This window comes from Gasterosteus aculeatus, chromosome 17, assembly GCF_964276395.1.
Source record: "Gasterosteus aculeatus chromosome 17, fGasAcu3.hap1.1, whole genome shotgun sequence".
In the NCBI taxonomy this organism is placed as follows: Eukaryota; Metazoa; Chordata; class Actinopteri; order Perciformes; family Gasterosteidae; genus Gasterosteus; species Gasterosteus aculeatus.
Window position 1 is genome coordinate 7,483,456 of NC_135705.1, and position 27,585 is coordinate 7,511,040.

The following is a 27,585-nucleotide window of genomic DNA, read 5'->3' on the forward strand; positions in this document are numbered from 1 at the left end:
TGAAATATTTCGCCTATGTGGCCATAAGAGCGTCTGCATGTGACGGAAACACGCAAGCAAAATCGTTATGTTGAAGGACAAAATGAAGACAGCTGTTCCTTCTTTGCTTCACTGATTAGACTTTAATTAGTGTGTGTGTGTGTGTGTGTGTGTGTGTGTGTGTGTGTGTGTGTGTGTGTGTGTGTGTGTGTGGGTGTGTGGGTGGGTGGGTGGGCGCGCGCGCAATCATTTTTTCTCTGCATGGTATTTTCTCAAATGCTCTAGAAATAGCTTGGATACATTTTTCCTTTTGTGGATTGTCGAGGCAAGTCCTTTATTCACACACTATCTGAATTGTGGTCAGTCTGTTTATTTGTAGGCAGGAATTCTATTTAACTTGATAAAGATTCAGTCCAAGTTCAGTAGAATGTCCACAGTTGTGTTTAAGTGCTCTGTCACAGACTCTCGGCTTGTATTCTGCCCAACGTAAGGGGACGGTTTAGATCCACAAATGAGCACCAAATCAAAAGACTGGTTTTGACAGCACAATTTGTGTGCAGCATTTCTTTTTGCGTGAGAAGCGTTTTGACTCCATGTTATGTGATGTTTGTTTGAGGAAATAATGTAGCGCAAGTAGATGTGAGGCCGCAGCTTTAGCTTATTTAGAAAGGAGGACAGGCCAGTGGTGGAGGGTGTAGGGGGTGTAGGAGTCTCCTTTTTCCCTGCAGCATCATGCTTAGTCATGTATATTATTATGAATATTTAACTGTAACCTTTTTTCTATTGGGTGCTGGCAGCCAGCACTTTGCTCTAAAATCAATAAAGAGGCCATCTTCTTTTCGTCAGCGAGGTCCAGTTAGAGGTACTTTCATGTCAAGGTTAAAACTGTCCTATTTGAATTATGATGATGGCTGCTAGAAACAAGTATATTGATTTGTTGACTATTTTCACATTTAATCATTTTTGGGACTGTATACAGTGCCAACAAAAAATGTCCATCAGAATTCCCCAACTCCCATAGTGACTTATTGACCAACTGTCCAAAATCCATATTAACAATGACTGAAGACTCAGGAAACCAAAATCAATGGCTAATTGTTGCACCTCTCTGTAATGTGTTGTTCTGCCTTCCTTCAATGCATCAAGTTCATTTTGTTTCTTTTACACATTTACCAAAACTTTGAATTTTCTGCCATATTCAGTTATCATGGTCCTGCAGTCACTTTTGGCCATTTTAAAGCCAGTCGGGATGTTGGAGTGTAGCTCAGTGTCTCAGTTGGTTGCTAAGACCAGGAACCCCCAGGTTCTAGTAAGTTCCTCTCAAGCGCATAGCAGAAGACTTTCCATCCCGATGGGCGCTGGCAGATTTATCCCCAGACCTAGAGCCTTTTGAAAACATCCAAGTGAGAAGAAAAACAAATTCTGCCTCAGGAAACCGCTCTGAGCAGACAATCTGTTTATGCCCGAGTAGACCACTTCCTTTACAGTCACATTGACATGAACATGCTGCTTCTCTTGTACTCTCCAGCAGAATGGAATAGTAGAGCTGTGACCTTGTAGAGGAATTGTTTGATTGACGATACGTAGCGTGTTTGTAATCACGTTCCATTATTGACAACAATTTAATCGACCTGTATCTCTAAATCCGCCCTAAAATTGCTTTTATATGTGCAAGAACTTTACTTTATTAATTTTGACAGGAGCCTTACCTGACCAGAATCAAGGCTGATATCAAAGTGAAATTTTCTGGTAATCTTAGGCTGTGGACGGGATACTCGATGAGTAGGTCACTGGCACTCGCATGTCCGTCCGTTAAGTATAAAACTAGAGCCAGCAGCTCTTGCTGTCCAGTTTTTAAAACCCTTTATCACCGTTTCCAGGCAACCAGCAGATACATCCAGATAAGATCTATTAGGGAGCTTAAGAGGTGCTGGTAGACTCCATTTTTTTAATTAACTTTGTACAGCGCTAGAATAGCTGTTTTCCTCCTCCTCTCAGTCCTTGTGCTCCGCTACACTAATTGTTTCCTTTTGTAGCGATTTTCTAACAGCCTTTTAAAAGAATACAGAAAGGTGTGTTTCCCAAAATGTAAAAACTGCTTTTTAAAACTAGTTAAACTGAAAATTCCTTTCATCCATTCTCCTGCAGTCACAACTTGTACCCCCGCGATCCATCTTGGGCTTCATCTAAAACAATAATTGAGTTTTTATGTTTTCCATCTGGCAGCAAGTAAATAAAGCCCTGTGATCGAATGCTGCAGGCTGTGCAGACGTAAGTGCACATCCATTCATGCTTCATGCCAGTGAGGTGAGAGCGCGCTAATTGGATAAAAACTGCCAACAAACGGCATGCTTGTCACAGTTATGTTGATGTGGAGATGTTCATTTAATTGAAGTTCACGCGTATAAGTAGCCTTTTCAGAGCAAAAGAGCTCACACTTTAACACACCTATCTTTTTGCCTAGTCAGCACATTCCTAATCCAACATTGTCTGGACATCATTGACAGTGGATGTTCCATAAAGACGAATGGAGGAGGAAACCAGCTGCAGCCACACGAGCTAGTGCCCTTTGGTGTGTGTTGTTTTTTTAGGTTGGAGCCACAATGGAGGCAATACAAATAGTTGCGCTTGGTGAACATATCGCTCAACACTAGGGGTGTAACGATTCATTCACTTAATCGATTTATATTCCTGCGATCCAACATTGAAAATGGCACTTGATTCAAATAAAAAGTTAATACATTTGCCATTAATTGTTGTTTGCTTGTTTATAATATCCATCATTAATTTTAACCTGATTTCCTTACAAGAAACAACAGGGATCTCGGAAACTTTGCCTGCACTGTCCAGTAAAGTTACTGAATCGATTTCAAGTCACTGAATCGAAACAAATCGAATTGTTCTAAATTAACCTAGATCGTCCATTAATCGAATCGGCAACCAGGAATTGCAATTCGAATCAAATTGTTGTTAAAATGAATCATTACACCCCTACTCAACACGTTCCTTTTTACAGCTCTGTGACCTTGTTTCCTCGTTCATCTGTCCTGTCCACTGACATTGACTCGTGGTCCTGACCCAGGACCCAGTCCCACTTAGTCTGCAGACTCCCACCAGTCCTCCCCGATGCTGCACTCTCACACTGTACCCAAATCGAACTGTTCCACCGCATGGCGTCCTTTTCTCTCTCCACACGCCCAGAGCAAACACACAGCAAGAGTTTTTTGGTTTAGAGCTTTTAAACTTCTAAAAAGGGATGCGGAATTGCTCCTACGGTAGTATAACTCCATCCTTTCAAAGCACACAGAAGATTTGTCATGGTAGGTATTTAGTTGACTCTCTATACGTTATGGTTTAATGGGTGAAACGGTAAGTAAGTAAAATTTATTTGTACAGCGCTTTTCACAGACAAGGTCACAAAGTGCTTTACAATGTGCATAAACATTAAAACAGTCAATATAAAATACAAATAGTCAAAAGAATAAAAGACGGAGGCTACCCAAAAGCTAGCCTGAACAAATGAGTCTTCGCTTGTCCTTTAAAACAGTCCACATTCTCAGCAAACCTAATGCTGGTTGGTGGAGCATTCCAGAGTCTGGGTGCCATAGCTTCAAAGGCTCTGTCCCCACATGTCTTCAGACGCGTGCGTGGCATGGATAGCAGATTTTGATTGACAGACCTGAAAGACCGGGATGGGGGTATGTAAGTGAATTATGTTTGCAAGATAGTCAGGGGCCTGACCATGTAGAGCCCTGTAGGTTATGGTGAGAACTTTGAATTGGATCCTGTAGGTTACAGGAAGCCAGTAAAGAGAGCAAAGCAGAGGGGTGATATGTTTGTGCCTGTTTGATTTAGTAGATCACGTAGAACTTGTTACTGACACGCAAACTTTTGTTGGTTTGTGTTTTCCTTCTTTGCCGTATTAGACCAGAAGATAGTTTGGAGTGGGTTTAGATGATTATTTTGCTGGCTTGTGAATTGAAGCTGACAGTATTGATGTAAAAAACACAAGTTGGCGTATTTTCATAATGTAGGCTGCCATTTATTTTCAGTAGACTTTCACGTGGACACGATTTGATAGTTTGACCGCATGATCGATCATGGTCGTACTTGGTAGCCCCACACTGTCCTTTACTTCCAGTTGCAACCTCAAGGGGAATCACACATGCCATTGTGTCTTGATCGTTCTGAGAAATGTCACTACAGTGTTTTGTTTAAAGGGATTTCCAATTGCCTCAACAGAGACTCCTGGGTGTATGTCAATCATGAGAAACGACACATTTAAGTCTTTGACACACTGTCTGGCTACATCAGTGGTTCCACGACTTGTTCTGTTGGTGCCCCTTTGATGATTAGGAATATTGAACTATTGGTGAGAATCCATAGAATATATCTTTCTTTTTTGAGACAACGAGCTGATTATAAACAATCGAACGGGCATGCATGACTGATTGGTCGGGGGATGTCCGATGTGCCCTGTACCTGTTGACCGTAATGGAAAATAACCTCCCCTATTTTCCACAAGTCATCTTTCATCAATCACAGCCAGAGACCTCAGCACAGCTGAAAGGTTGACATAGACGAGTAGGATTCTTTGTGTCAAGCTGAAGTGAAATGGAGCCCGTCTATAAACAACCCCCAAATAGATCTTCAAGCCACCCGTAATCAAATAAACCGACATACCATAAGTGAAAAGCTTCAGGCTATTGTGATCAGAGGGCTAATGTTAACTCCGAAGAAAGGTTTCCAACTGGACTGATCATGCGCCCGGGTCACTTTGTGTCTCGTCAGGCTTCGTCCCTGCAGTCGCTGCAGGGCTGTTGCGTTCCGGCTCTCTACTGTTCTCGTCTCCTTCATTATTGAGGAGGGCGTGAGATGACTTTACTGTTGTGGTCCATGTCTGCCGAGGCTCGGCGGCAACCCGACACCTGCCTGCTTGCAGACCCCTGGCAGAGGGTCACTGCAGCAAAGCACAATGCGGCATTCAAAGCCAGTCTGGTAAAATATTGAACAAAACAATTTGCTGACAAAGGAACAACCTCACAATGATATTGATTGCCAGGGCAGAGCTGTGTGTTCTGATACCCTACTAATTTTTGCTGAAACGCACCGGTACTGTACGTGCAGTATTACTGTGTAAATCATGCTTATGCAATGCAGTAAGCTTCGCTTTGTGTTAATCTCTAACGTGCTGAAGAAAATGTTGAAAATCAGGAAGCGCGTGCATCCAGTATCTCATTTGACAGCTTTACTCAGTCTATTTTTTTGAACATGCTTGTGCCCCATGTATTAACACATGTAACACACTAATTAAATCACATTAGGTATTTACATCTGGAAGCATGCACGGTTTGAATGTAAAGTTTTACCCCACCGTGTTCAGAGACAAACCACTGAAAGGTTCAGTCGAGATGAATTTAGAGTGAAGAAGCTATTTAGCACCAGACAAATGTCTTTTGTTCATCATTAAAAACACCAGCAAATATGCTCTATGCTCCATTAACAATTTTAGTCAGCAAGCTGGCCGCCGGTTGGTATTTTTCTCATGCAATTAAGAGGCCGTTAATTGTAGATTCGCTCGGGGGGGGTTTGCCCGAGGGGACTTGCGTTAACCTTGTCACACTGGTGAACTGTAAGAGCTCGTAGTCCCACTGGATTCCTGTTTATCTGTCTCTCGTCTCCCTCGTGTCCCACTGTCTTTGCTCATGAGTCAGCAGGCTCCTTCCTAATACTTAAAGTCATCGTGCTCTCGGATTCAAAGTATAACCCAATTACAGACCTCACTGGCCGAATTATATCTTTTTAATGAGGCTTTCTGTCGTAAACATTTTGACCCTATTTACTTCACAGTCACAAACTTACTGGATTTTTTTTCTTCATTTTTTAATATGATTGCTCTGAAATCTCTGATGGCTAAAGTTTGACGTTTGATGGGATTTGATACATCTTGAGTCAGAAAACCAAGCGGGCAAATGGGGAGCACTCTGCCAGCATCCATGGTGGTTTAGTGAAGAAAGTGTGGAACTAATGAGGTTAAATGATAACGTGAACATTTAACTGGATTAACTCTTCTAAAATGGAAAGTGTATGAAAATACATCAGAAAGAAATAAAGCATTTTAAGAGGCTTTATTTGTTTCACTTCAACACAAATGTAGCCTCTTAGTAGCCCCACTTAGCGGACATGTGATAGTGTTGAGATCTATTTGAAGCAATTTAGTCATTCTTTTGTGTTGACTTTGTTCAGACCACATTAAAGGGTTTTGTTAGTCAGCGCAGCAATCTTACCGTGGCTTAAACATACACACACACACACACACACACACACACACACACACACACACCGTCCCACTCAAACATGCCGTCACAAGCACTGTTCTATAACACACACATCTGCTCACACAGAGCTCAACTATCCTCTGTCTCCCTCTTCACTCCTTTTCATTTCCCCCGTATTTCTATACAGGCAGTCTTACAAAAATATATTAGATCACCTCCCACACACTCACTTTGACTCCTGCACATGTTACATCATTTGTATAAAAAAAAAAAAAAAGACCGTTCTTTTATCTCTTTACACTGCCAGCTTATTTCTAGAAACAGGATGACCAGAGGTACCACACTTCATATGTATGTTTAAATCCTTTCCTATTTGAGTGAAACTATTCCAAGCTCCTCCTGAAAAGAATATAAAGGCATATTTAACCAGATCAGTTATTTTGACGTTGCCTTTTAATTAGGCTGTATCAGAAATTTCTGTTAGTTCTGTGATTGTCAGCGGGGGGGGGTTTTCTGGACTGTGCGGCTCAGAGACGGCAGCTTTAGGAGCAAGTTGTTGTCAGTAGTCAAGCCTTCGGTTTGCTTCGGGGGGATTTTAGTCAGATAGCTGCTGAGGGATCCGGGTGTGCTGTGAGAAATTTTAGTGGATGTCATGGTGGGCCTGCTTAAGATCCACTTCCTCTCTGACATATTGCTGCACACACACACTCTCATTGTCGGCACATGTGTTACTCTCCTTGCTAAGGTATCCTACGTGTGTCATCGCTAACATCCGAACAAAGCCCCCCGTTTTTTTCTGCTTCTATAACTTTAAGCTTCCACTGCACTAACAGGCTTTCCTCACATTACAAAGGAGTCATTCAGTTGTTTGTGTATCAATTTACAAATGAGGCTTAAAGTCCTACTCTAACGGTCACAGCCGCCGCGGGAGTGCAGAATACTACAAATCACTGCCCCCTTAGTGCTGCATCAATGTTAATGTAATTCTCTCTGTTTTGACAGAAACCTTGGGAAGTCAGGCCTGCGGGTGTCCTGCCTTGGATTGGGTAAGAGGGTTTTTTATCACGAGACACACGTTTGCTGCAACGTGTTTCTTGTGCTTTATGTGCCGTATGACTTGTGCAGAACTCTCCGTTCACTTGCTCATCTGTGTGCACATGTATGTTCTCTGAACTCATCTCCTTGTCCACCTCTGCAGGAACATGGGTGACGTTCGGTGGACAGATAACGGACGAGGTGAGCCTTGATGGAGTTGGTCATCCTTTGTCAGTCAAAGCTGGGGAAGGAAAACCTTCCACACAATCTGGCACATCCTGCGTTGCTCTAGAAGCCTATTTATACTTAGCGAAAATATATTGCCAGAGGGAGTCAACAGTGTGATAATAATCACACGTTCAAGGAAGGCGAAGACCCGGAGGCCTTCTTTAGTCGTATGAAAGAAGTTCAATAAATTAAGTCTTTGCACCTCACATCAGTGGTTCCTCACCCCATCCCGCCCCCCCTCTCTGTTCCTTCTCCCCTGATCTCTCTGCAGACGGCAGAGCAGCTCATGACTCTGGCCTATGAAAATGGCATAAATCTGTTTGATACAGCGGAAGTCTACGCTGCTGGAAAGTGAGTATATCTTGTGTCACCGGTCACGTAGCAATGCGCTGTTAACGTTAAAAAGGCAACACGCTACCCGTACGTTAAAAACAATACAATTTTGCAGATTTTTTGTATTGGTACTTCATTAGCATGGGAGACCCAGAGAGGGCAAAAAGTATGAAGAACATGACGTAAAACAAATGGTTAAAAAAACTGAATAAAAATGCCATTTGTTAAGTGTTTACAAAGCTGGGTAGGAACATTTTATTTATTACTATTATTGATCAATATACCAGTATCCTATTTGTGGTATTATATTGAATTCTGGTATCCCGATAATTATAAACAGGTATTGTATCAAAGTCATAATCTCATAAGGTTTCAGATATTTATTTTCATGGTCTAAATTTACAGCACAGCCAGTGTTTATATTTTTAACTTCGGAAAGCAGCCTAGTGCCGCCTCATTGATGCATGTAGGGATGCTTCAAATTCCTGCTTGGATTAATCTGGCTTTATAGTAACTTGGGTGCTTTGAAATAATCTAGGGGATTATCCTTTGCAAACAGTATCTGTGATTAACAGCACCAAGTCCTCTTTTTTTCTTTTTAATCCTCCCAAGAATAGCCCAGTTGTGCCTTTATGTTTTGGGAGATGCGTCCAGAGTCCCACGGGAAAATCCAAACAAACAAAAGAAGCTAGAAACATGCAGCAGGTCTCCGTGGTTTTCCTTAGCAGCTGTTGCCTGCTAAATGTCATCACTAGATGCTTCATTATTCCGAGAGACTGGGGGGGTGGGGGGTGGGGGGGTTCAACAACCTGTTTGCCTTGTTGTTTTAGAAAAGTTTACCGGACAATAAAACGGGGCACAGTTCGCGAGAAAGGAGATATCTGTGACGGCATGTCACGCAGCTCAGAATGTGTTGCACAGGTGTTAATCCTGATTACTTTCCCTGCGAAGCAGCGAAGAGTAGTTTAGATTACACACATACATAAGGGTACAAAGAAATCACACATTTTGCTCATCGGAATGGGGGGAAAAAAGCTTTCATGTTAAGTCCTCGGTTCTGGCTTACTGCGATTCCTTCATCAGTCAGACTTATAGTCCGTAACGTGGAGCTGGTGGCTGCTGCAATGTTGCTTCTGTACTGCGAGCGTGGACGGATAAATGAGGTTCGTAAGCTGTGCTCACACTCTGCGTTCTGCTCATGCACATCGCGTGGCAGGTGGCTGTTTGTCTGCCATGCTTGTTCTGGCTGTGGCCCTTTTTTCAAACAGAAACTGTCAGCCCACAACAACAAACAAACATTTTGCACATATACGTATGGATTGTGATTCTCAACCAGCGTATCTTTTGCAATATGCAAGCTACTGTTTCTCAGAAATATAAATACAAATGTGTAATTGCACAAATAATCCCTGTGTGTCCCGTGGAGCTGCTGTTATCAGCAAACGCATATTGTAGCAAAGCATTTATAAGTATGTTAGTATTTTTCAGGCTCAGGCGTTTTGCTCTAGATGCATACTAATGTTGTCTGACACTAGTGACAAATTGGAAGCATAATTACGGAGAAGTAATAAATTATTGTAAATGCATAAATAATGCAACATTATTTTGTTATTTTGGTCATAATTCACATCAACACGCCACTTGAACAAAGACATAATTAACAAATAACAAACAAAGAAAGAAAGTCAACCTGCTCAAGGCACTCTGTATCTCATGGCTGAGCTCCCAGATTACTCCCATTTCAGAAAAAGCAATACACAATGTTATGTACACAAATGCAGACTTCAGGAAAGTGCTTGATGTTTAAAAAGCTGTGGGTCCAACTGGCAGCGTCTGAAAAGGCTCGAAGTAGTACTAGTAGTGCTGCTTTTTGTGCGAATGCATCGTACCGGTATTTTTTAATACATGATAGACAAAAGACACAATAAAAAAAACCTTTAAGGTTTAATATTAAGGGTCATACTTACTACATAAAATGCTCTAATAATGGTTAATATGTGAGGTGTAGTTTTCATGGAATTTTGCATTTGGCCCATGTAGCCCTTTAGAAGCATCCATTATTCTGGACCTGCATAGTGTTGACACTTGCTCACAATCTGCACATTTTGTTGATGTGTAAATTGATCCATTTTAGTTCTGAAAAGCCACCTTTTCTAAACTGTGTGTTTGTCTGTGTGTTCCCTTGGCAACCGTGTACTGTGTGTATGCTTGTATCCGGAAGGGCATGTCATCACCTTGCATGCCAGCCCTTGCTATTAGTGAATGAATGTACGTACACATGTTGTGTAAAGAGGAGTAGAAAGGCAAGAAATTCCATTTACAGAAAAATGTGTGGACTCTCATAGAAAAAAAAAGAGAGTCGACCTTCAATACCTCATCCTGTCAGGGACACGAGAGAGATACAAATAAACCGTGAACCCGGGGGGGGGTGATGGTGTGCAAAACCGTTGAATAGTATTTTTCATCTCAGTGGGAAGCCGTGTAAACTGACCCCAATGCAGTCAGCGGCTAATCAGCAGCCTCAGGGCGAGATCAGCAGTGCCGTGGCTAAGGAAGTGACATTGATTGCATGTCGGGAAACCTTTCCAGATGATGAATATTAATGTTACATCATTTATTTAGTCAGTTCCCGCTGAAGTAAACAAAGTATTAGCTCGCTGCCCGGGACCCCCCCCTCCCCCCCCCACCACCACCTCAGAGGTAACTTTGACTTCAGTCGCTCAATCTACAGATTACTTTCTCAAAACAATGAGCAGAAGAATCCTCACACCTAATAAGCACGTAGAAGAGTTCTGAAGACTACAAACACAAACCGGACGCTCGGCAGGAACACTAAAACTAATGCACATTCATGAATGAGATAAATGATTGTCCTTGAAGATTTTAAAACAAAACCTAATTGATCTTAAAAATGCATCGATTAGAGCAGCTACCATCAGGGCACCCAAGATGTATTCCACAAAGAAATGACTGTAGTTGGATTATTTTATCTGTGAACACAATTGTGTAAATAGAAATTGTGTGAAAAATGAGTGTGATTAATGAGACTGGAGAGGGATCCTACTGCCGGCTCTCTGCCCGGCCCTAATGAGCCATGTTGGTCATAATGTCACTCATTAGCACCTCTGGCTGCTAATGAGTGTCATACTGGTGCCTCCACAACACAGCTGGTCCCAGGCTCTCCTGTCATTTCCACACCTCACTCCTAAACAGGGGCTCTCTCCTGTTATGAATTATACAGCACAGTAAACACTGCATTCCCAGTCAGGTGCAAATGCTCTTGTCATTTTGAATCAGTATTTAATGTTCTCTCCGTCCGCTTTGCAGGGCGGAGGTGGTGCTGGGGAACATCATAAAGAAGAAAGGATGGAGGTACGAGGCGCACGTCTATTGATTTTGGTTCTTTTCTCTTTAATTTCCGCCCCAGCCAGCAACCCTAATCTTGTGTCATCTCCTTCCTTGCACATATTGGGAGGCTGTGTGTTGCGAACTGGAACCGTAAGGTAGGAGGATAAAAGATTCATGCGGGCCGCCGTGCCGTGCGCACACTCCTGTGTCCCCCCAACGATGCTGAATAAAGGATGAACGTCTACTTTGTCGTGCCCTGGGTTGACATTTGTATAGCACCGTCAGGTTTTACGCCTACAAACACTCGTTCGCCGCCGCCAGTCCAGCTCTGTTACGTTCATCCGTATTCCATATCGCGGGATGCGGTTGCGTGTGACACTGAAGAAGATAATGTAGAAAGGCATGACTGCCCAAAGGGGGCGTCGGGGCTTTTCATCCCAGTTGTTAAAACGTAGCATACGCTTTGTGCGGAGATCTCACCAGCTCCTATTTCTGAGGTTATTTTTGCTTTAGTTCTCTGCGTTTGGCAGATGTTGTGACAGATGTGTTTTCCTTTTCTATTTTCAGACGTTCAACTCTGGTGATAACAACAAAGATCTTCTGGGGTGGAAAGTAAGTTTCATGTGGCTGCTTTTCTGACTCAAATAAGAAATGACCCTGCTGGAGATTTTTCTGTTTGATGTTTTTTTTGTCATCTCAACTGATTAGTTGTCGGCTACTTTCAATAAGAAATGTGATTGACCATTCTTTTCTTTTTTTTCAGAGCGGAGACTGAAAGAGGTTTATCCCGAAAACACATTATAGAAGGTAAAAAGCCGACGGAGATGGAGAATTCCTCCGTTTATTTAGATTTAGTTTTATGAAAGAACATATTTACTGTACTAACTGGGGCTCATTTCTAGGTTTAAAAGCTTCTCTAGAAAGACTGCAGTTAGACTACGTGGATGTGGTTTTTGCGAACAGACCAGACCCAAATACGCCCATGGAAGGTAATCATACTGCTACTACTGGTGTTTCTTCATCGTTTTTGAATCTTCGCCATTTTTCTCCCCCTCACCATCTTTTCCCTATGTTTTGTTGTATTACGCATACCCCCCCCCCCCCCCCCCCCCCCCTCTTTTCTGTCTCTATGACTACTGCAATGCCAATACTCTGATGTACAAACCTCCAGAATCTAAAATATCTATTTTTAAACGCTGCATGTTGTCCCAGTGCTTCCACCTCCACAGTTAGGATGAGGATGTATTCGGATGCTGGAGACCTTTTTGAAATGGCACAGCGCTGACTGTGTGTGGGCTGAGCTGGTCTCTCAGTATGCATCTGCTCCGGAGTCGAACTTCCCCTTTGGGGTGCCGAGTTCGGTTAGAGGTCATCGTCCTGCCTTCAGTTTCATGCTTCACTGCTTCGGCTCTTTCACTACACTTCAGTGTCTCGTTAGTGCAAATTAGCTGGTGTCATTTGAATGCGAACGTCGGGGCGTTTTTAAAGATCGCACGCAGTTCACATGGAAAGCGCTGAAAAGAGTGAAACATGAAAAAAGACATGAAAAGAGTTTATGCGCACAAAACAGTGGTTGGAACATCTGGTGTGTTTTTATTCTGCCGATAGCTGAAGGGCAGTGTGCAGAACGAGGAAGTGGTGACTCGATGCTCCGTCAGTTTACAGAGAAACCCTCTTAAGCCAAGCGGTCAGAGAGAAAGGACACTCGAGGTGAAGCGACGGAGGATGATTGATGGTCCACATGCACCGGTTTCATTACGCTCTGGTGCTCCGGATCCTGTCTGGGACACTAATTTTCAACCCTCTGCTTCATAAGTTGTACTCCAGTTTTCCGATGTTGTGAAGATGCCTGTCATCTCTTATTTATTCCACTGGGAATATTCCACAGGGATCTGTAGCATTTTGAATATTAGACATAATCTTGCTAGACTTCTACATCAATGTGCCTTGTCATAAATTGTCACACTCATCAGTCTGAATCATTCTGATTTAATAAAATCAGCCTTCACACTACTCCTGAATCACAGAGTGCTGCACTTCACAGGATTATAATTAAGTCACTTATGATAATACAGAGCAGCTCTGGGTCTTACGAGAATGAAAGCAGCAGAGAATATACAATTCTGTGAACACAACAGTGCCTCTTCAGCATTGATAGTTTTTCACTGTTTGTGTTTTTACTTGCAGAAACGGTTCGAGCAATGACCCATGTGATAAACCAAGGCATGGCCATGTACTGGGGGACATCTCGCTGGAGCCCGATGGAGATAATGGTGATACATATCAAATATATGTATAGATATAAAGATACATAAATCTATGTGTGTATATATACATATATATTTATATATGTATATATACACATAGATTCAAATAAGCTAATTGTAAATTGGCTTATTTGAGGAAATTGCACTTTCTTGTTTCTTGCTCTTCTGAGTTTGTACCCTATGTTTGAATGCACTTATTGTAAGTCGCTTTGGATATAAGCGTCAGCTAAGTGACATGTAATGTAAAATATGTTTCATTCATGTCCTCTCATGTCCTTTAGGAAGCATACTCGGTGGCGAGGCAATTCAACCAGATTCCTCCCATCTGCGAGCAGGCCGAGTACCACATGTTCCAGCGAGAGAAGGTGGAGGTGCAGCTACCGGAGCTCTTCCATAAGATCGGTGAGCAGTGATGGCGATGTGGCTTTGTTTCTACGCTCCACCTCTGCGGGCCGGAGGATGAACACAGAGGATGAACCATGCAGAGAGTTTCATTATTATCATTATTTTTGTACGGCGATAACCTGATGTAGTAAGTAAGTGTAACTTAACGAGAAAGTGATGGTGTCCTGACGATCACGCCTTCCTCTCTCAGGTGTGGGGGCCATGACGTGGTCCCCACTGGCCTGCGGTATCATCTCAGGGAAATACGACGGCAGGGTGCCTCCCTACTCCCGGGCCTCTCTGAAGGTAGTCGGAACATGCTTTCTGGTTTTTTTATCCACTCATCTGTGCCGGTGTCCCCTCTCAGTGTCTCCCTACTGGTTGCTGGTTTGTTTGTTTGTTTACCTGTGTGTATTAGTGTCTTCCAGGTTCTGTCACTCCGTGCACACCTCGCATATCTGTGTGTTTTCGTGCCATGGTTGACGCCATGCACTGTGCACCTCTTCCCCAGCTTTGTTGTTCCACAACGTTTTCCAGCTGGTGTCAGCGTAACACAATTTAGTGCATGCACATGACCGCACACGATACAAACACACACACACACAGAGCAAATACTTTATTATTTTGTTTGGATTTATAGAAGTATTTTGTTTTCTGATACGTATAATGGAACTAGAGGGAACATTAATGAGGAGAAACCGTTTTATTGATTTAATTCGTCGAGCACTAACTAACACAGCGAGATATTTCCTTTGAATAAACACACTGAATTTTAACAATCAACCCTCTGCATTACACCGAAGCTGACACCTGACTTGTGTGGTGGAGTGGCATGTTGTGTATTGGTGGATCGTGTGTCGGTGACAGTGAATTAGGGCGGGAAGTAGTTCTCCATTTCGCTGTTGTGCCGTATCTTTGGTGACTTCAGTGTTGTTTGTGGATGTTTGTGGTCCTTTGGCTCTTTGATTGTTGTGACTGGTTTCTCATTTTCTAATTACAGCACTATGATATAAATGGTACTTTGTAAACAATCATGTTTTCACTCAGCTGAGAACAAACAGATGTACGTCTAGTAAATCTCAATAGCAGTTAGTTTAACTAGAGATTTGACCTCCAATGTTTGTCATCATGTTGAACCACACGTTTTGTATTGCTGTAAGCGCAGCTCTGGCGCAGACAGCAGGAGACAGTCACGTGTTTAAAAACGAGGCCCTGGTGACACGGGCGCTGCGGCGCAGCGGCGTGTGAGCAGGGCTGCGTTTTTGAGCAGGTGTGCTGTGTTTTTGACAGGGTTACCAGTGGTTGAAGGACAAGATCTTGAGCGAGGAGGGCCGGCGTCAGCAGGCGAAGTTGAAAGAGCTGCAGGCGATCGCGGAGCGGCTGGGCTGCACGCTGCCCCAACTCGCCATCGGTACGCAGATGCACTCTGCCGCTCTCTCTCTTTCTGTCTGTCTGTCCGTCCCTCTGCCTCGGACGCACCGAGGTCAACATCACCCTGGCGCCTCTCCGGTTTGACTGTTGAATTGTTGTTGTTGTCTAAAACATCTCTCATTGTGTTTCAGGGACCAATAGGCCTCAGTTGATCAAATCGAAGTATAAACATTGAAAAATGGATGTGGCACATTCCCATAAATACATTAAGGGAGTAATGTAAATGTCGACACAGGGGAGGCAACCATGTTTACAGTAGATCTTTGTAGAATCCTGTGTTGTAAACATGTATTTCACGGTTTCCAGTGTCAGCACTAAAATAGCATCCCAGACATACGCTGATGACTCAGGGCAGGAAAGTGACAATGTGCAAACCCTAAAGAAGTACACTCTTGCGAAGGCTGTTAAAGTGTCAGATGTTAGTAAATTCGGGACCCGTCTCCTTTCTCAGGGATCTTTCGCCGTCGTCATAGCTTAGGTTTCACGGCCCATTAGGGGGCACACTCATCTCTCCCAATTACCAGGAATCCTTCCAGCGCAAGATGTATGTCCGTCATGTAGTCCTCTACATCACTATGGCACTTTAGTATTGAGTAAAAACGATGTAACAATGATGGACTCCTTTTGGAGCCCTGGTGCTGCTGGCGCGGGTGTTGAGTTGAGGTGGCGGCTGTGAGGACAGAACAAGTAGCGGCTGTGGCCTGAGGGAAGGACCGCGTCAAACCATTGCAAGGCCATATTCTCTAAGATCTGTGGGATTTATATTTTTCAGCTACCTTTTTTCATCCCTTTCATGCTGTAATCTGCTGGCAAGCAGTCGCATTGCACAAGACAGCTAGCTTTTATAATTGCGCAGCAGAGCAGAGTCTTCTGTGTCAGAATTCTGTGACCTAAAACATGTTTTTCTCCACGTTATGAGAAGACTACAGTACTTGAATTTAGGAACACAAGTATACAAGGAATACAAGTAACACTGGGTATTTTGATAATCTAAAGAGTTTTACTCTTTGGAGTATTTTTTTGTTGCGATATACATAAGGTCTTTGAGTACTTTTACCACTTTGTGATTGATGGGAGGTTGGGACCAGAGTTAATTTGTATGTTCACACTTATTCTCATAATTCGTGGCCAGGAATGTTGCACTGGTGTGTGTGTGTGTGTGTGTGTGTTCATACTCGTGGTGGGGGGTGTCATTGCTGTTTACTGGTCTCCTGCAGCGTGGTGCCTACGGAACGAGGGCGTGAGCTCAGTCCTCTTAGGGGCGTCCAACACCGACCAGTTGATGGAGAACATAGGAGCGATACAGGTGAGACCACCAAACTAGTGTTTTATGTACTTGTGTTTGTTTTTCTGCAGAGCGAATCACTCGCTCGATATGTGTCCGAGTGTGAACCGACCCGTTTCAGAAGTTCCATATTCGTGCCTCACAATCTGTAAAGGCAGCTTCCTGTCGGGGGCCTCGGCTCGGCTCCCCGGGCGGTTTGCTGCTGCACGCTTGGGTGCTTTACTGTACGGAGTTAATAAGGTCAGCGGAGTATCGTTTGCCAGGGGGATTGGAGACGGGCTTACGGCCATTTCTTCCTCTCCTGATAAGATGCAGCCTTTTAAGGGGTTTGCAGACCGGCGGAGGTTTCCGTCCTTTCCTCGCATTATGTCCAGCCGGCGGTGAAGAGCATACGCTATTCTGTTCTGATGCTTTGTGTGTCCTCCCGTGTGTGTGTGTGTGTATACTAGATATGTGCACACACCATATGTCGTCTCTCCCTGAGCACATTTGGTATTTCAGTTCTGAAATGCTGTGCTCACCTTTCTTAAGGGCTGAGCAGTTTTACATTTACTGGATCACTCCGTCCTTTACACTTTATTCTTATTTTTGAACTTTTTTTTCTGCATGGGAGTAGGCAGTTTTCTCTGATGGAAATTACAGTAAAAATAATAACACTAACTGGGTGTATTTTACCAGGAATACTTAATTTTTTTTGTGTGTGAAAAGATTTTATACAAATGTAATAAGCTGCACATCAGCTATAAACGATCACAATAATTTTTGGGGTTGCTTTTTTAAATTAATGAGCTGGAAGTAGCAGTCATCCCTGTTACACTACAAAACTACAAAAAACCTCAGGTCACCCTCTAGAGGCTTTGATGTGCAACTGCAGGCGAGTGCTGCGAAGACGGCACATGTAAGTAAGAAAAACATTCACTTCTATCTCCTGTCACAGGTTCTTCCAAAGTTGTCATCGTCCATCACACACGAGGTGGACAGCATCCTGGGGAACAAGCCCTACAGTAAAAAAGACTACCGCTCCTAACGCACGGCAGGCCTGCGCCCGGCCTGCAGCCTGCGGCGCCCCACCTTTGCCTGATCCTCTGTTTGCCTGAGCTTTTACTGAGTGAGACCCTGGTGCATGAGTCCGGCCACACCAAGGGCACCCAGGGCACCTCATTTAGTTACAGGGGTAAGATAAGGAAAGGGGTGGGGTGAGTGGGGGGGGAACAAAACGTGGAAGAAAGGTTATGGATATGCGCTCATACTTAAATAAGTTATACATTCAATTCAGCTGAACGTATTTTAAAACCATAGAGAAAATTACCTTTTAAAAAAAAAAAAAAGCACATGCTTGCTCGGCAGCCAGATTTTATTTATTTTTTTGCCTTTTTTTTCTAAAACTAAAAGGAAGATTAAGTTCATACTGTATGACAATATGAGAACTACTCCGCTCTCATATCGTCGGGGTCATTCTGCACACATTCGTTCCTTGGATGTTCCGTTTACAAAACACTTGTGTACTGTAAGAGTCCGTCGAGGTTTCTCTGTAAAACCTATTGTTTTATGTTGTGGACGTTGCCGGTGTACGAGCCTCGTCGTAGGCTTCAACAATCAGCACTTTAGTATCGTCAGTGTGCCGTCGGTCGGTAGTTTAAAGAGGGGGGAGGATGGCGAACACAGTAGTCTAATCTCACAGCCATTGCACTATAGAATCAGACTCCTCCTCATCCCGCGTGTGTCCAGCCCGATGCTCCACAACGCCAGCTGTCTGAGTGTGTTGGTGGCAGCCAAGATGACGAGGAGGGGGCTCTCCGCCCCCCTGCCCTGGGAACAGTCCGCGGGGCGACGCGCCGAAGAGATTAGATTAGCCATTCCTTTGTCCCCGACGGTGGGAACTGCAGTCGCGTCAAATCAAACGCAGCGTCGGACGTCACTGACCTCTGATCCCCCCCTTTCAGACCCGAGGGTCTGTATCGTGTAAACCTCTCCTTGATCCCATTTTATTTAAGTGTTTCTGCCTTATTTACAGTTGCATCTGACAGGGCTGCAGGCGGTTGGCGTAGACGAGCAGCCCGACTGGTCTCGTGTCCGCGGTGGACGGCTGGTGTGAGTGGCTGCGAGGAGGAGGAGGAGTCTCCAGTTAATCAGTGGGTAGCAGCGGCTCAGGGAACAGAGCCGGTGGTTTTAGTGTTGTGTTGGCGTGCGCGTGGTCAGGAGGTTGTCTTTCCTCGTCTGTCTTTCTTTCATGTGTGGACACTGGGCAGGACCAGTGACATTTTAGCGTGGCTTGAGCCAAAGATCTTCGTCTGTCTTTGAAGACACAACCAAGTGTTTCACTCACCTCCTGCAAGAACGTAGAAGTCATCTTGGCGCATGTGCTATCCAGCTTGTTATCTATCTATGATATGGACTTTACTCCATATATATATCTCTCTTTACTTGACCACTCCGTTATACTAGATAACAAATACACCCTTCATATACAGAATGCATAAGTACAGCTACTTGCTTTAGGATCGGTAAGGTTTGTTTCAGGCGACATACAACCTGAGACGTATCAGAAATATTACCGCAGGATTTGACGCAGCCGAACATCATTCTTTCTCCTTTAGGTGGCGTCTTACTGTGATTAAAGCACAAGTGGATCGCATGCGATAAATCCTCTAAGCATGGGCCTGTTTACCCTGACTACAGTACCTATGGGACAAGTAAGATGATGCTACCCTGCTTACTAACATGTGTAGGTCCTTAAAATCTTTACTAACAGCTGATCTAATATTGATTCTTTGCAGAAAATAAACATTACACATTGAGAAACTGTCATTAGTGCGAATGGCAACATGAGATGACGTGTAGGGAATAATCAAAGGAAACGTTAGTGTGGATGAGGTCTGCTTCGTTCCTCTTCGAGGGATTTTTAACGGCAGCAGGTGATTTTGTCTATTGGTCCTGTGTGTGGGGCATGGGGTTAACTGAACTAATCCCTTGCTTTAAGCCTGTTGTAATAGTTGATCTCTGTATGAGTTGGATTTGCTGTGTGTTAAGTTAGTCTGTGGATTTCTTGTCTTAATGTTTTCATCTGCAGGGATTGGGGAGGACGTCTGAGACTTTGTTCGGCATTTTGGAAAATGCACCTTTTTGCTTTCTCGCTAAATATTTAAAAAAATGATTGCTACCACAATTATATCTGTCTGCAAAGTGTGATGAAGCTTAGCATAGACTGGATGGATTCTGCCTCCTGCTCACAAATAAGTGTTTCATTCATAAACCGTTTGTATGGTGGTGAAACTGACGAGCTTCAGAGGTGCTGTTAGGCAGACTGAGTAATGCTAGCTGTTTTCTGTTGTGTATGCTAAGCTAGTTAGTCTGTAGTGTAAAACTGTGCGTTGTCAATCTCAGCGAAGAAAGCAAATAAGTAGATTTCCTAAAAATGTCAGTTTCCCTTTAAATGGTATTGCTGTGCATTTCGTTTAATCAGTTATTTCCCACCGCGCTGACCTGCCCAACAAAGATTTCTGCACATTGTAGAAATAACTCAATGTATTAAGGTTGAAGTGTAGTAGGTCATGCTTGCTGTTCAGAAATTAAAACAGACCCACGGGTGGATAGCGCTTATTTTACAGAAGGTTCTAGGTTTCACAGAGAATATATTTTTACCTTTTCGCCTATATTGCAGTCAAAAGAACAGTCTTGATTTTTTTCATCATGCTGCATTTTTCCTATCAGTGTTGTATCGATTTTAAGACTGACAAAAAGAAGCAATTTCTTTGTTGTGTATGCAACGATAGAATTTATTCTGAAGATGTGTGAGTCTTTCCTGTACATAGTTTAACCTTTGTATATATCTTTTTTGGTTGTGATCACCTCTGCCTTTTCTTTTAGTTTTCTTGCAGGCGTTGCTATCTGCACTGTGCTTGGATTTAGACAGGATGTACAGCTTTGATCCTCAATGATAAAATAAGAATGGTAAATTAACCTTTCATGTGTCTTTGTTGGCGTGTGAAATATCATTGGTTGTTTGTTTATTAGTCTCCCAAAGAACATTTCAATTGTGTACAACTGAGAAATATAAATATGAAGCAATTTATACACAAAAATCGATCCAAGGAAAAATATTTAAGACTTTTTACATTTGAACCTTCAAGAAGGTGCAAAATAAATGTAGAGTCCAGCTGTCAATTAAGGCATTCAAGTTTTTTTTGCACCATTTGACTGAGTAGTACTTCATAAAAAAACATTAATACTACTGATATGGATTCAGAAATTTGTATTTTTTTCTTACAAAATAAAGAGATTTTATACACACTACCTGCAAAAGGTATTTCAAGGACAACAATTTTAAATGAAAAATACCAAAGTTGCAGTAACCACGTTGTCCTGAAGACTAAAAGCTTCAATGATCCATCTCGACAGCGAGAAGCTGGGTTCCACTGTGACAGTTCAGAGACGTATCGTCCAGCTCGGCTCCAAACATGCAACGGCAGTTCTCATTAGTCTATTTCCACGTTGGTCTACCTGCTGCAACTTCCTGTCTCACTTTTTTGGGCCACTTCAGTAAAAAAATCCGCCCCGGTGCTATAACGAGTTCTCATGCTGAGAGTCTCCTCTCCGGCTGTCGGTGATGCGTGGAGGTCCACCTGGGCAAACACATAACGAGCCGTGAGTTTCACTCCGCACACACAAGGAGCACAAGCAGACCGTGTCAGCACCAGAACTAGTTATTTACTCTAGTCAGCATAAATGTTCTGTCCACAAAGCTCTTCGCCTGCTGTCCACGTGGATGTGCTGATGCGGTGAACTAAACACACTGGGAACAGTCTGTCGCGATGATTCGTCATTACCGTACCTTCTTGACAGGTGAGGCCGATCCAGCTGTGCAGGCAGCTGCAGCGGCCGTTGCGTCGGTCGCACTGCGACCCGTTGCCACACTGGCAGGTCTCTGCGCAGTCGGGCCCGAAGCGATTCTCTCTGCACTCTGCCACGAAACACAAATAGACAAAGTCTGACACATTTAGAAAATTAGCTGCCTGTCCAAATTGCAGCAACTTCGACAATCCAACCACCAAATGTGGAGTTTGTACCGTAGTTGTCAGCAGATTTCTAATCTAGATGAAGATGCAATAGACCACCTATTGGCACAACGGCATCTCATTTAGAAAATGTATCAACATAGCTCTCCAAAAGTCCCGTTTATGATGTATATTCACAAATTACTTTAAAAAAGTCCAGGAGATTACCAATGTCACACTTGAGTCCAGTCCTCCCTGAGGAGCAGAGGCATCTTCCTCTCACAGGGTCACATGGGGAGTCTTCCTCACAGTCACACACATTAGCACAGCCATGACCGAAGGTCCCCTGTTCACACACTGAGAGGGGAGACATTTAGTTTTTTAAAAAGGGATAAATTCAGCTCAGAGGTGACTAATAGTGTCATTTTATCGAGCGGTGACGGGACCGACCTCTGTGGCAGCGAGCTCCGTGGTATCCTGGAGGACAAACGCAGGCGCCCGATGCCGGGTGACAGGACGCTCCGTTCATGCAGTCGCACTGCAGCTGGCACAGCGGGCCGTGGAGGCCGGGGGGACAGGCTGAAGACCAGGACGCAGCAATTAAAGCACATCTTCATGGTTTGCAAATGTTCCCACTGGATTAATGATTGTGCATGTAAATATGTAAAGTCAGGATGCTTTAGTTAAAAATAAGCGCAATGAGTTCAAATGGACGTCTGAGACAGGGTTGGGTATCCAAGCTGTACTTCAGTAATTATGAGGTAGCCTACCGTTAATTTAATGGCATAGGTCTTAAATGTGAAATGGTGACAGGTCATTAACAGAGGGAAATCAGCCATAATCTAAATTTTGGCTTATCAACCAATTCTGTCAAAATATCAATCCAACCACGTCTCTTTCCATTATCGCTGAGCCTAGTGCTTCCAAATAAAAATGTTCTATTAAAAAGGGTCAAATATAAATAGCTTATTTTGTGCAGCTATAACTTCCCTCATCATGTGTGTTAATCTGTTGGATTCTCACCATGTTCACACAGCTGTCCATAGTATCCTGGACCACAGCGACACGTCCCCGTCACTCTGTCACAAGTGCTGTTATTTTGACAGTTACATTTCAGCTGACAGTTGGCACCAAATCTGCCCTCAGGACATTCTGCAATCGAACAAAACAGACAGTCAAATAATCACAAAAAATTAGGGGTGTAACGATTCATTCACTGAATCGATTAATCGATTTATATTCCTGCGATCCAACTGAATCGATCAGTGTTCCGCAAATCGGCATTCCGGACGACATATATCGATTACAAATAGATTGAAATGGTACATAATCAACTGTATCGATACTTGGAAACTGCACATTGGATTAAAGTACAAAAACGGTATGGATGTGTTTGTTTTTTAGCACTTAGTACTCGATTCAGTCTGCCTGTCTGTGACGTCATCAGTACGCAGCGGCAGCCGCGCGAAACTCGGAACAACAACAAAACACAGCGTGGAGGAGACGACTGCGAGCAAGACATTTACAAACCAACTTATCGATCCAGCGTGTGGAAACTTTTTGGCTTTTGCAAACACAGAGGTGTTTGCAAAAGCTAAATAAGTCGGTCGCTGTTTGTAGAATATGTAGAAGACAAATAAAAAACCACGGAAACACAACGAATCTTTCCGGCCAGCTACTAAGGCGCCGTGGGATTAAACAACGCCGACAGTCAGGACCTCAGGCAGCGTTACCGCTGCAGCAGCAGCAGGTAACTCAGCTCTGCAGACACCTCAGGCCTCGCCAGCACCAAACTCAACATCACAGTAACAATTGCCAAGTTTATCTGTAAAGACGTGCGACCCTACAATGTGGTTGAAAATCCGGGGTTCTGTGAACTGATCCAAACATTGTGTAATTATTGTGAGAAATATATAGTGAGAAACAAGCTATGAAAGTGTGTCTCACCTTTATTGCAGTGTGAACCGGTCCAACCCAAACTGCACGTACAGCCCCCGGTCACAGAGTCACACACGCCGCCATTACTGCAGTTACAGCGTTCAATGCAGTCTGCCCCAAACCAGCCTGGAAGGCAACCTAAAGATGAAAAATACTCTCATCACTGAAGCCAAACAAAGCAAAAAAAAGAAATGTTGCTTTTCTTGTAACTACAGACTATTGGCAGCTACTTTATTTCTTAAGAAGGAACCATTAGCTGGCCTGATACAGACAAAATCGCACAACCTTTATAGTCCAAATGACCCAAAACCCCGAGACGAAAAGAGACGATTACATCACATCTTTTCAGAAATAATGTTTTTTCAGACTCAGAGGTAAATAGGTGAGATATAAAACAAACAATGTTCCAAATGTTAGAGGGCATTTAAGGTTTGTTCACTGACATTCAAGGTGTTCTTTAAAACTGCAAATAATATGTGACTGATGTTTGAAGCCATTTCTAAAGTACATCCAGTCAGATGCTGTTGACGTTATGTGAAGTTTTTGAATTCTTGTGGGTGTGAAGATTTAAATTCCTTCAAAAATCTGCTCTAGTCACAAGAGTAATGGAACCAGTGATCCGCTGTTTGGGACCCTCACACTTTGATTGTGGAGACGGTAAAAAAAAGCAGTAAATGATCAAACTGTATCAAGTGTACCGACCGTGTGCACAGTCGCTTCCTCTTCGACCGGCGACGCACTTGCAGCGACCGGTGACGGGGTCATTCTGGGCACCGTCTCCGCACAGCTCCACCCGAGCACAGTTCACTCCGTACCGCCCGGCCGGACACGCTGTCACCATGGAGACACACACCGGACACTTGTCATCTCATGCCAACAATGTACTTCCACCACCAATACTGCGTTTTAGATGGACTCACTGATGTTGCAGCTCGCTCCTATAAAACCGGCTGGACAATCACAGGCTCCAGTGGACGGAATGCACCTCCCTCCATTCTCACACTGGCACTCGCTTTCACAGTTTAGGCCGTAACGACCCTTTCGACAAACTGAAAAAAGGAGTAAAAAAAGAATTAGCACTTTTAGAAGGCCTCTGCCTCGCTGCGATGCGATATGTCTGCAGGATATAAAAGGCACTATTTGCTGTACTTTGGTCACATCTGCGGCCGTGGAAACCTGGAGCGCAGTAGCATAACCCGGACACCGGGTGGCAGAGCTGGTTTGTCTCCGAGCACCGGCAAACCTGATTACAGTTCTGTCCAAATGTTCCTGGGAGACAAGCTGGGAGAGGAACCGGTTGATAGAGATCACTTTATAAAACCTGCAACACTTCTTCATTTCCCAAATGGCCGGGAGGCAGAAGAGGATCCTGCAGCACTCACTCTGCTCACAGCCATTTCCCTTGAATCCGGGAGGACAGCCGCAGTCTCCAGAGACGTGGTGGCAGGACGTGCCCTGAGCACAGGCGCAGTGGTGCATGCAGCCCTCTCCGAACATACCCGGTAAACATGCTGACGGAAAGTCAAAGGAACACAAGATGTGTGAAGTTGGAATTTAGTTAAATGTGCAGAGTGTCTTACCAATCTAAATTTGAAGGACAAACTCTGGTAGAGCAGAAGCGTCAATAGCCTGTCGCCAACTGTCGGTTTGCACCTTTATCGCAGAGTTTTCCTCTCCAGCCCGGCAGGCACCGACACGCTCCAGTGACGTGATGACATGAATCCCCGTGCACACACCGACACCGCTCCTCACAGCCGGCGCCGAACAGGCCCGCTTCACATGCTGAGCGAAGGAGGTGCAAATCAGAGGTTAAAAACGGACAAAAATACAGCAGTTCCCACAAGATCAAAGTTTCGGTCTGTTAATTTGTTTTTTTGCTGGGATCACTCAGCAGAGACCCACCTCTCTCGCAGCGCCCTCCGACCCAGCCGCCGCTGCAGCTGCAGCGTCCGGTCAGCGCGTCGCACTGGCCGCCGTTCTCACATTCACACTGCTGCTGGCAGTCCCTCCCGAACCGGCCCGCCACACACTCTGTGTACACATACAGCAGCGCGCACAAGCACAGAAAGAGAAACAAAACAGAGACGTCATGGTGTGAACCTCCGTGTGTTTATAGTATCGAGTAGGGAAATCAAGTTAGTAGCCGCAGAGTTTAGAAGCATTCCAGCGACGAGATCTGAGGCCTTCCTGAGCATGAGGGGGGGGGCGGTGGGGGGCCTCGATGGGGAAAAGTTGAAACAGGCACAGAGGGAGGATGGAGTGTGATATGGAGCTCAGACGGAAAACGAGCTGGAATGTCATCGGCGGGTCGGCAGAGATTCTTACGCTAGAGACGCGTCCGCGCTCCAGAAACTAACTCTGCCGGCAAATAACAAGGCGAACTCGAGAACGTGATGCTATTCTTCTGCGTGGCAGTAAAAGGAAACAACAATCATTATGGCTGATGAGGCTGAACATCAAGACAAGTGATCATATTAATATTGATAACAAATGTTTAGAAATGAGCCTATAAGCGTGTTCCGATTTGTCCGTCCTGTTTATAAGAATCATCATCTAATAATTCTTGTTAGATGTTGTGGTTGTTGTAGCTACTGACATTTATTACATTTGTGATATTTGAATAAATAAAGAGTTTAGCTTAGTAAAAGATGTTTGTTGTCAACTGTTTTCTTCAACTAACTAAACCCAAGTGTGTCTCTCAGGTTGGTACAGAGAACGTACGAGTACCTTGAACAGGGTCTTTTTTTTTTGTCAAAGTTGCTAAACACAAGCTCAAAGCCTTACGCGTTTTTAACAGTTAGCCAGACTTACTGGGAATTGAAAACAATAACTGGTCTAAAACAGACAACTTCCGCTTTGACCTACACAACGTGTTGCACATGCAAACGGTTTTGAGCCCGTTTACGACCTATCAAGTCATCTCCGGTTTCTGGCCCCAAAAAAATGTTAGCTGATCCGAGTTTGTCATTTTAAATAGAAGCCACATGTACAAAAATGAGATCCAAGTTGTAATAAAGGAGACTCTTCCTTAAAATGATTAATCTTCAGGTGGTTTTGCAACGACATCCATGGAGACTCACATCATCTGTGACTCTTACCGAGTTCGCAGGCTGTGCCCGTCCATCCACTGGCACATGAACACTTCCCAGTGCTCTTGTTACAGGTGGCTCCATTCTGACACAGGCAGCGCTGCTGACAGTCTCCTCCGTAAAACCCTGGAGGGCATTCTAGGAAAAAAGACGCAAGAGGACATAAGACATAAGGGTGCACCCTTATTTACCCATCATAGAAGATCCACACACCTTCTGTGCAGTTGGGTCCGGTCCAGCCGGGCGTGCACACACACTGCCCACTGGCCGGGTGGCAGATGCCATCGTTGCGGCAGCTACAGGTTTGGTTACATCCTTCCCCATAGAAACCGGTTGGGCACGCTGCCAGGAGAGGGACAAACAATATCACAACCCCGTGGTGAACTTTGCTGATCAAAAGTGGAAATTCCAGTGTCTGGTAAGCGATACGGGGAAAAGCATGGGGAACACGGAGTCGGCGCTTTCTCATGTGCTGCTCAACTGGGTTTCCCCAAATAACAGACCTGCAGCGAGTTTTTGTTTAACTGCAAATCCCGTAACAAAGATGTCCTTAGTGCTTTGATGCTGCACACTGGAGTGAGTGAGTTGTGGAGTCAACTCACTCAGGTCGCAGGAGGAGCCGATCCAGCCGGCAGGACAGGAACAAACTCCGCTGACGTGGTCGCAGCTGCCGCCATTTAGACAGGAACATTTCTCCTGGCAGTCCAGTCCGTAGAAACCCGGAGGACAAGCTGAAAGACACAGACGACCCCTTACTGGCATGCATATCTAGTAGATGTGGTATATTCGGCGTTGTGAAGGGAAGGAGAGGCTCTTACGCTTTTCACAGAAGGTTCCAGTCCATCCCACCTGGCAGGTGCAAGCGCCGCTCACATGGTCGCACAACGCATTGTTGTCACACTGACAACGACGGCGACAGCCCAGACCGAACATACCTGCAGGGCACTCTGAGGAAATATCAAACACACACCTTAGACAGTGAGACGAGTGATATGT

The 27,585-nt window shown here is 44.2% G+C and overlaps 2 protein-coding genes across 10 annotated transcripts in view; one reads left to right on the top strand and one right to left on the bottom strand.

The window, feature by feature from the left end:
- The window catches only part of kcnab2a (potassium voltage-gated channel subfamily A regulatory beta subunit 2a), a 61,684-nt gene extending 41,156 nt beyond the window's left edge, over positions 1-20,528 (top strand). For all 7 annotated transcript variants that reach the window (XM_040204286.2, XM_040204284.2, XM_040204285.2 and 4 more), the window contains 13 exons: positions 7,260-7,303; positions 7,456-7,493; positions 7,792-7,871; positions 11,181-11,225; positions 11,769-11,813; positions 11,965-12,008; positions 12,104-12,190; positions 13,389-13,474; positions 13,750-13,870; positions 14,064-14,158; positions 15,143-15,263; positions 16,501-16,589; positions 17,506-20,528. In XM_040204286.2, coding sequence (XP_040060220.1) covers positions 7,260-7,303; positions 7,456-7,493; positions 7,792-7,871; positions 11,181-11,225; positions 11,769-11,813; positions 11,965-12,008; positions 12,104-12,190; positions 13,389-13,474; positions 13,750-13,870; positions 14,064-14,158; positions 15,143-15,263; positions 16,501-16,589; positions 17,506-17,595 — 985 coding nt within the window. In that variant the 3' untranslated portion in view covers positions 17,596-20,528. The remainder of the gene's footprint in view (positions 1-7,259; positions 7,304-7,455; positions 7,494-7,791; positions 7,872-11,180; positions 11,226-11,768; positions 11,814-11,964; positions 12,009-12,103; positions 12,191-13,388; positions 13,475-13,749; positions 13,871-14,063; positions 14,159-15,142; positions 15,264-16,500; positions 16,590-17,505) is intronic.
- Positions 20,529-20,547: 19 nt separating this feature from the next.
- The window catches only part of megf6b (multiple EGF-like-domains 6b), a 45,466-nt gene continuing 38,428 nt past the window's right edge, over positions 20,548-27,585 (bottom strand). For all 3 annotated transcript variants that reach the window (XM_078091867.1, XM_040204278.2, XM_040204279.2), the window contains 16 exons: positions 27,408-27,536; positions 27,192-27,320; positions 26,803-26,931; positions 26,599-26,727; positions 25,403-25,531; positions 25,154-25,282; positions 24,883-25,011; positions 24,650-24,781; positions 24,421-24,549; positions 24,203-24,331; positions 23,510-23,638; positions 22,586-22,714; positions 22,013-22,141; positions 21,791-21,919; positions 21,400-21,528; positions 20,548-21,190 (listed from right to left, as the gene is read on the bottom strand). In XM_078091867.1, coding sequence (XP_077947993.1) covers positions 21,129-21,190; positions 21,400-21,528; positions 21,791-21,919; positions 22,013-22,141; positions 22,586-22,714; positions 23,510-23,638; positions 24,203-24,331; positions 24,421-24,549; positions 24,650-24,781; positions 24,883-25,011; positions 25,154-25,282; positions 25,403-25,531; positions 26,599-26,727; positions 26,803-26,931; positions 27,192-27,320; positions 27,408-27,536 — 2,000 coding nt within the window. In that variant the 3' untranslated portion in view covers positions 20,548-21,128. The remainder of the gene's footprint in view (positions 21,191-21,399; positions 21,529-21,790; positions 21,920-22,012; positions 22,142-22,585; positions 22,715-23,509; positions 23,639-24,202; positions 24,332-24,420; positions 24,550-24,649; positions 24,782-24,882; positions 25,012-25,153; positions 25,283-25,402; positions 25,532-26,598; positions 26,728-26,802; positions 26,932-27,191; positions 27,321-27,407; positions 27,537-27,585) is intronic.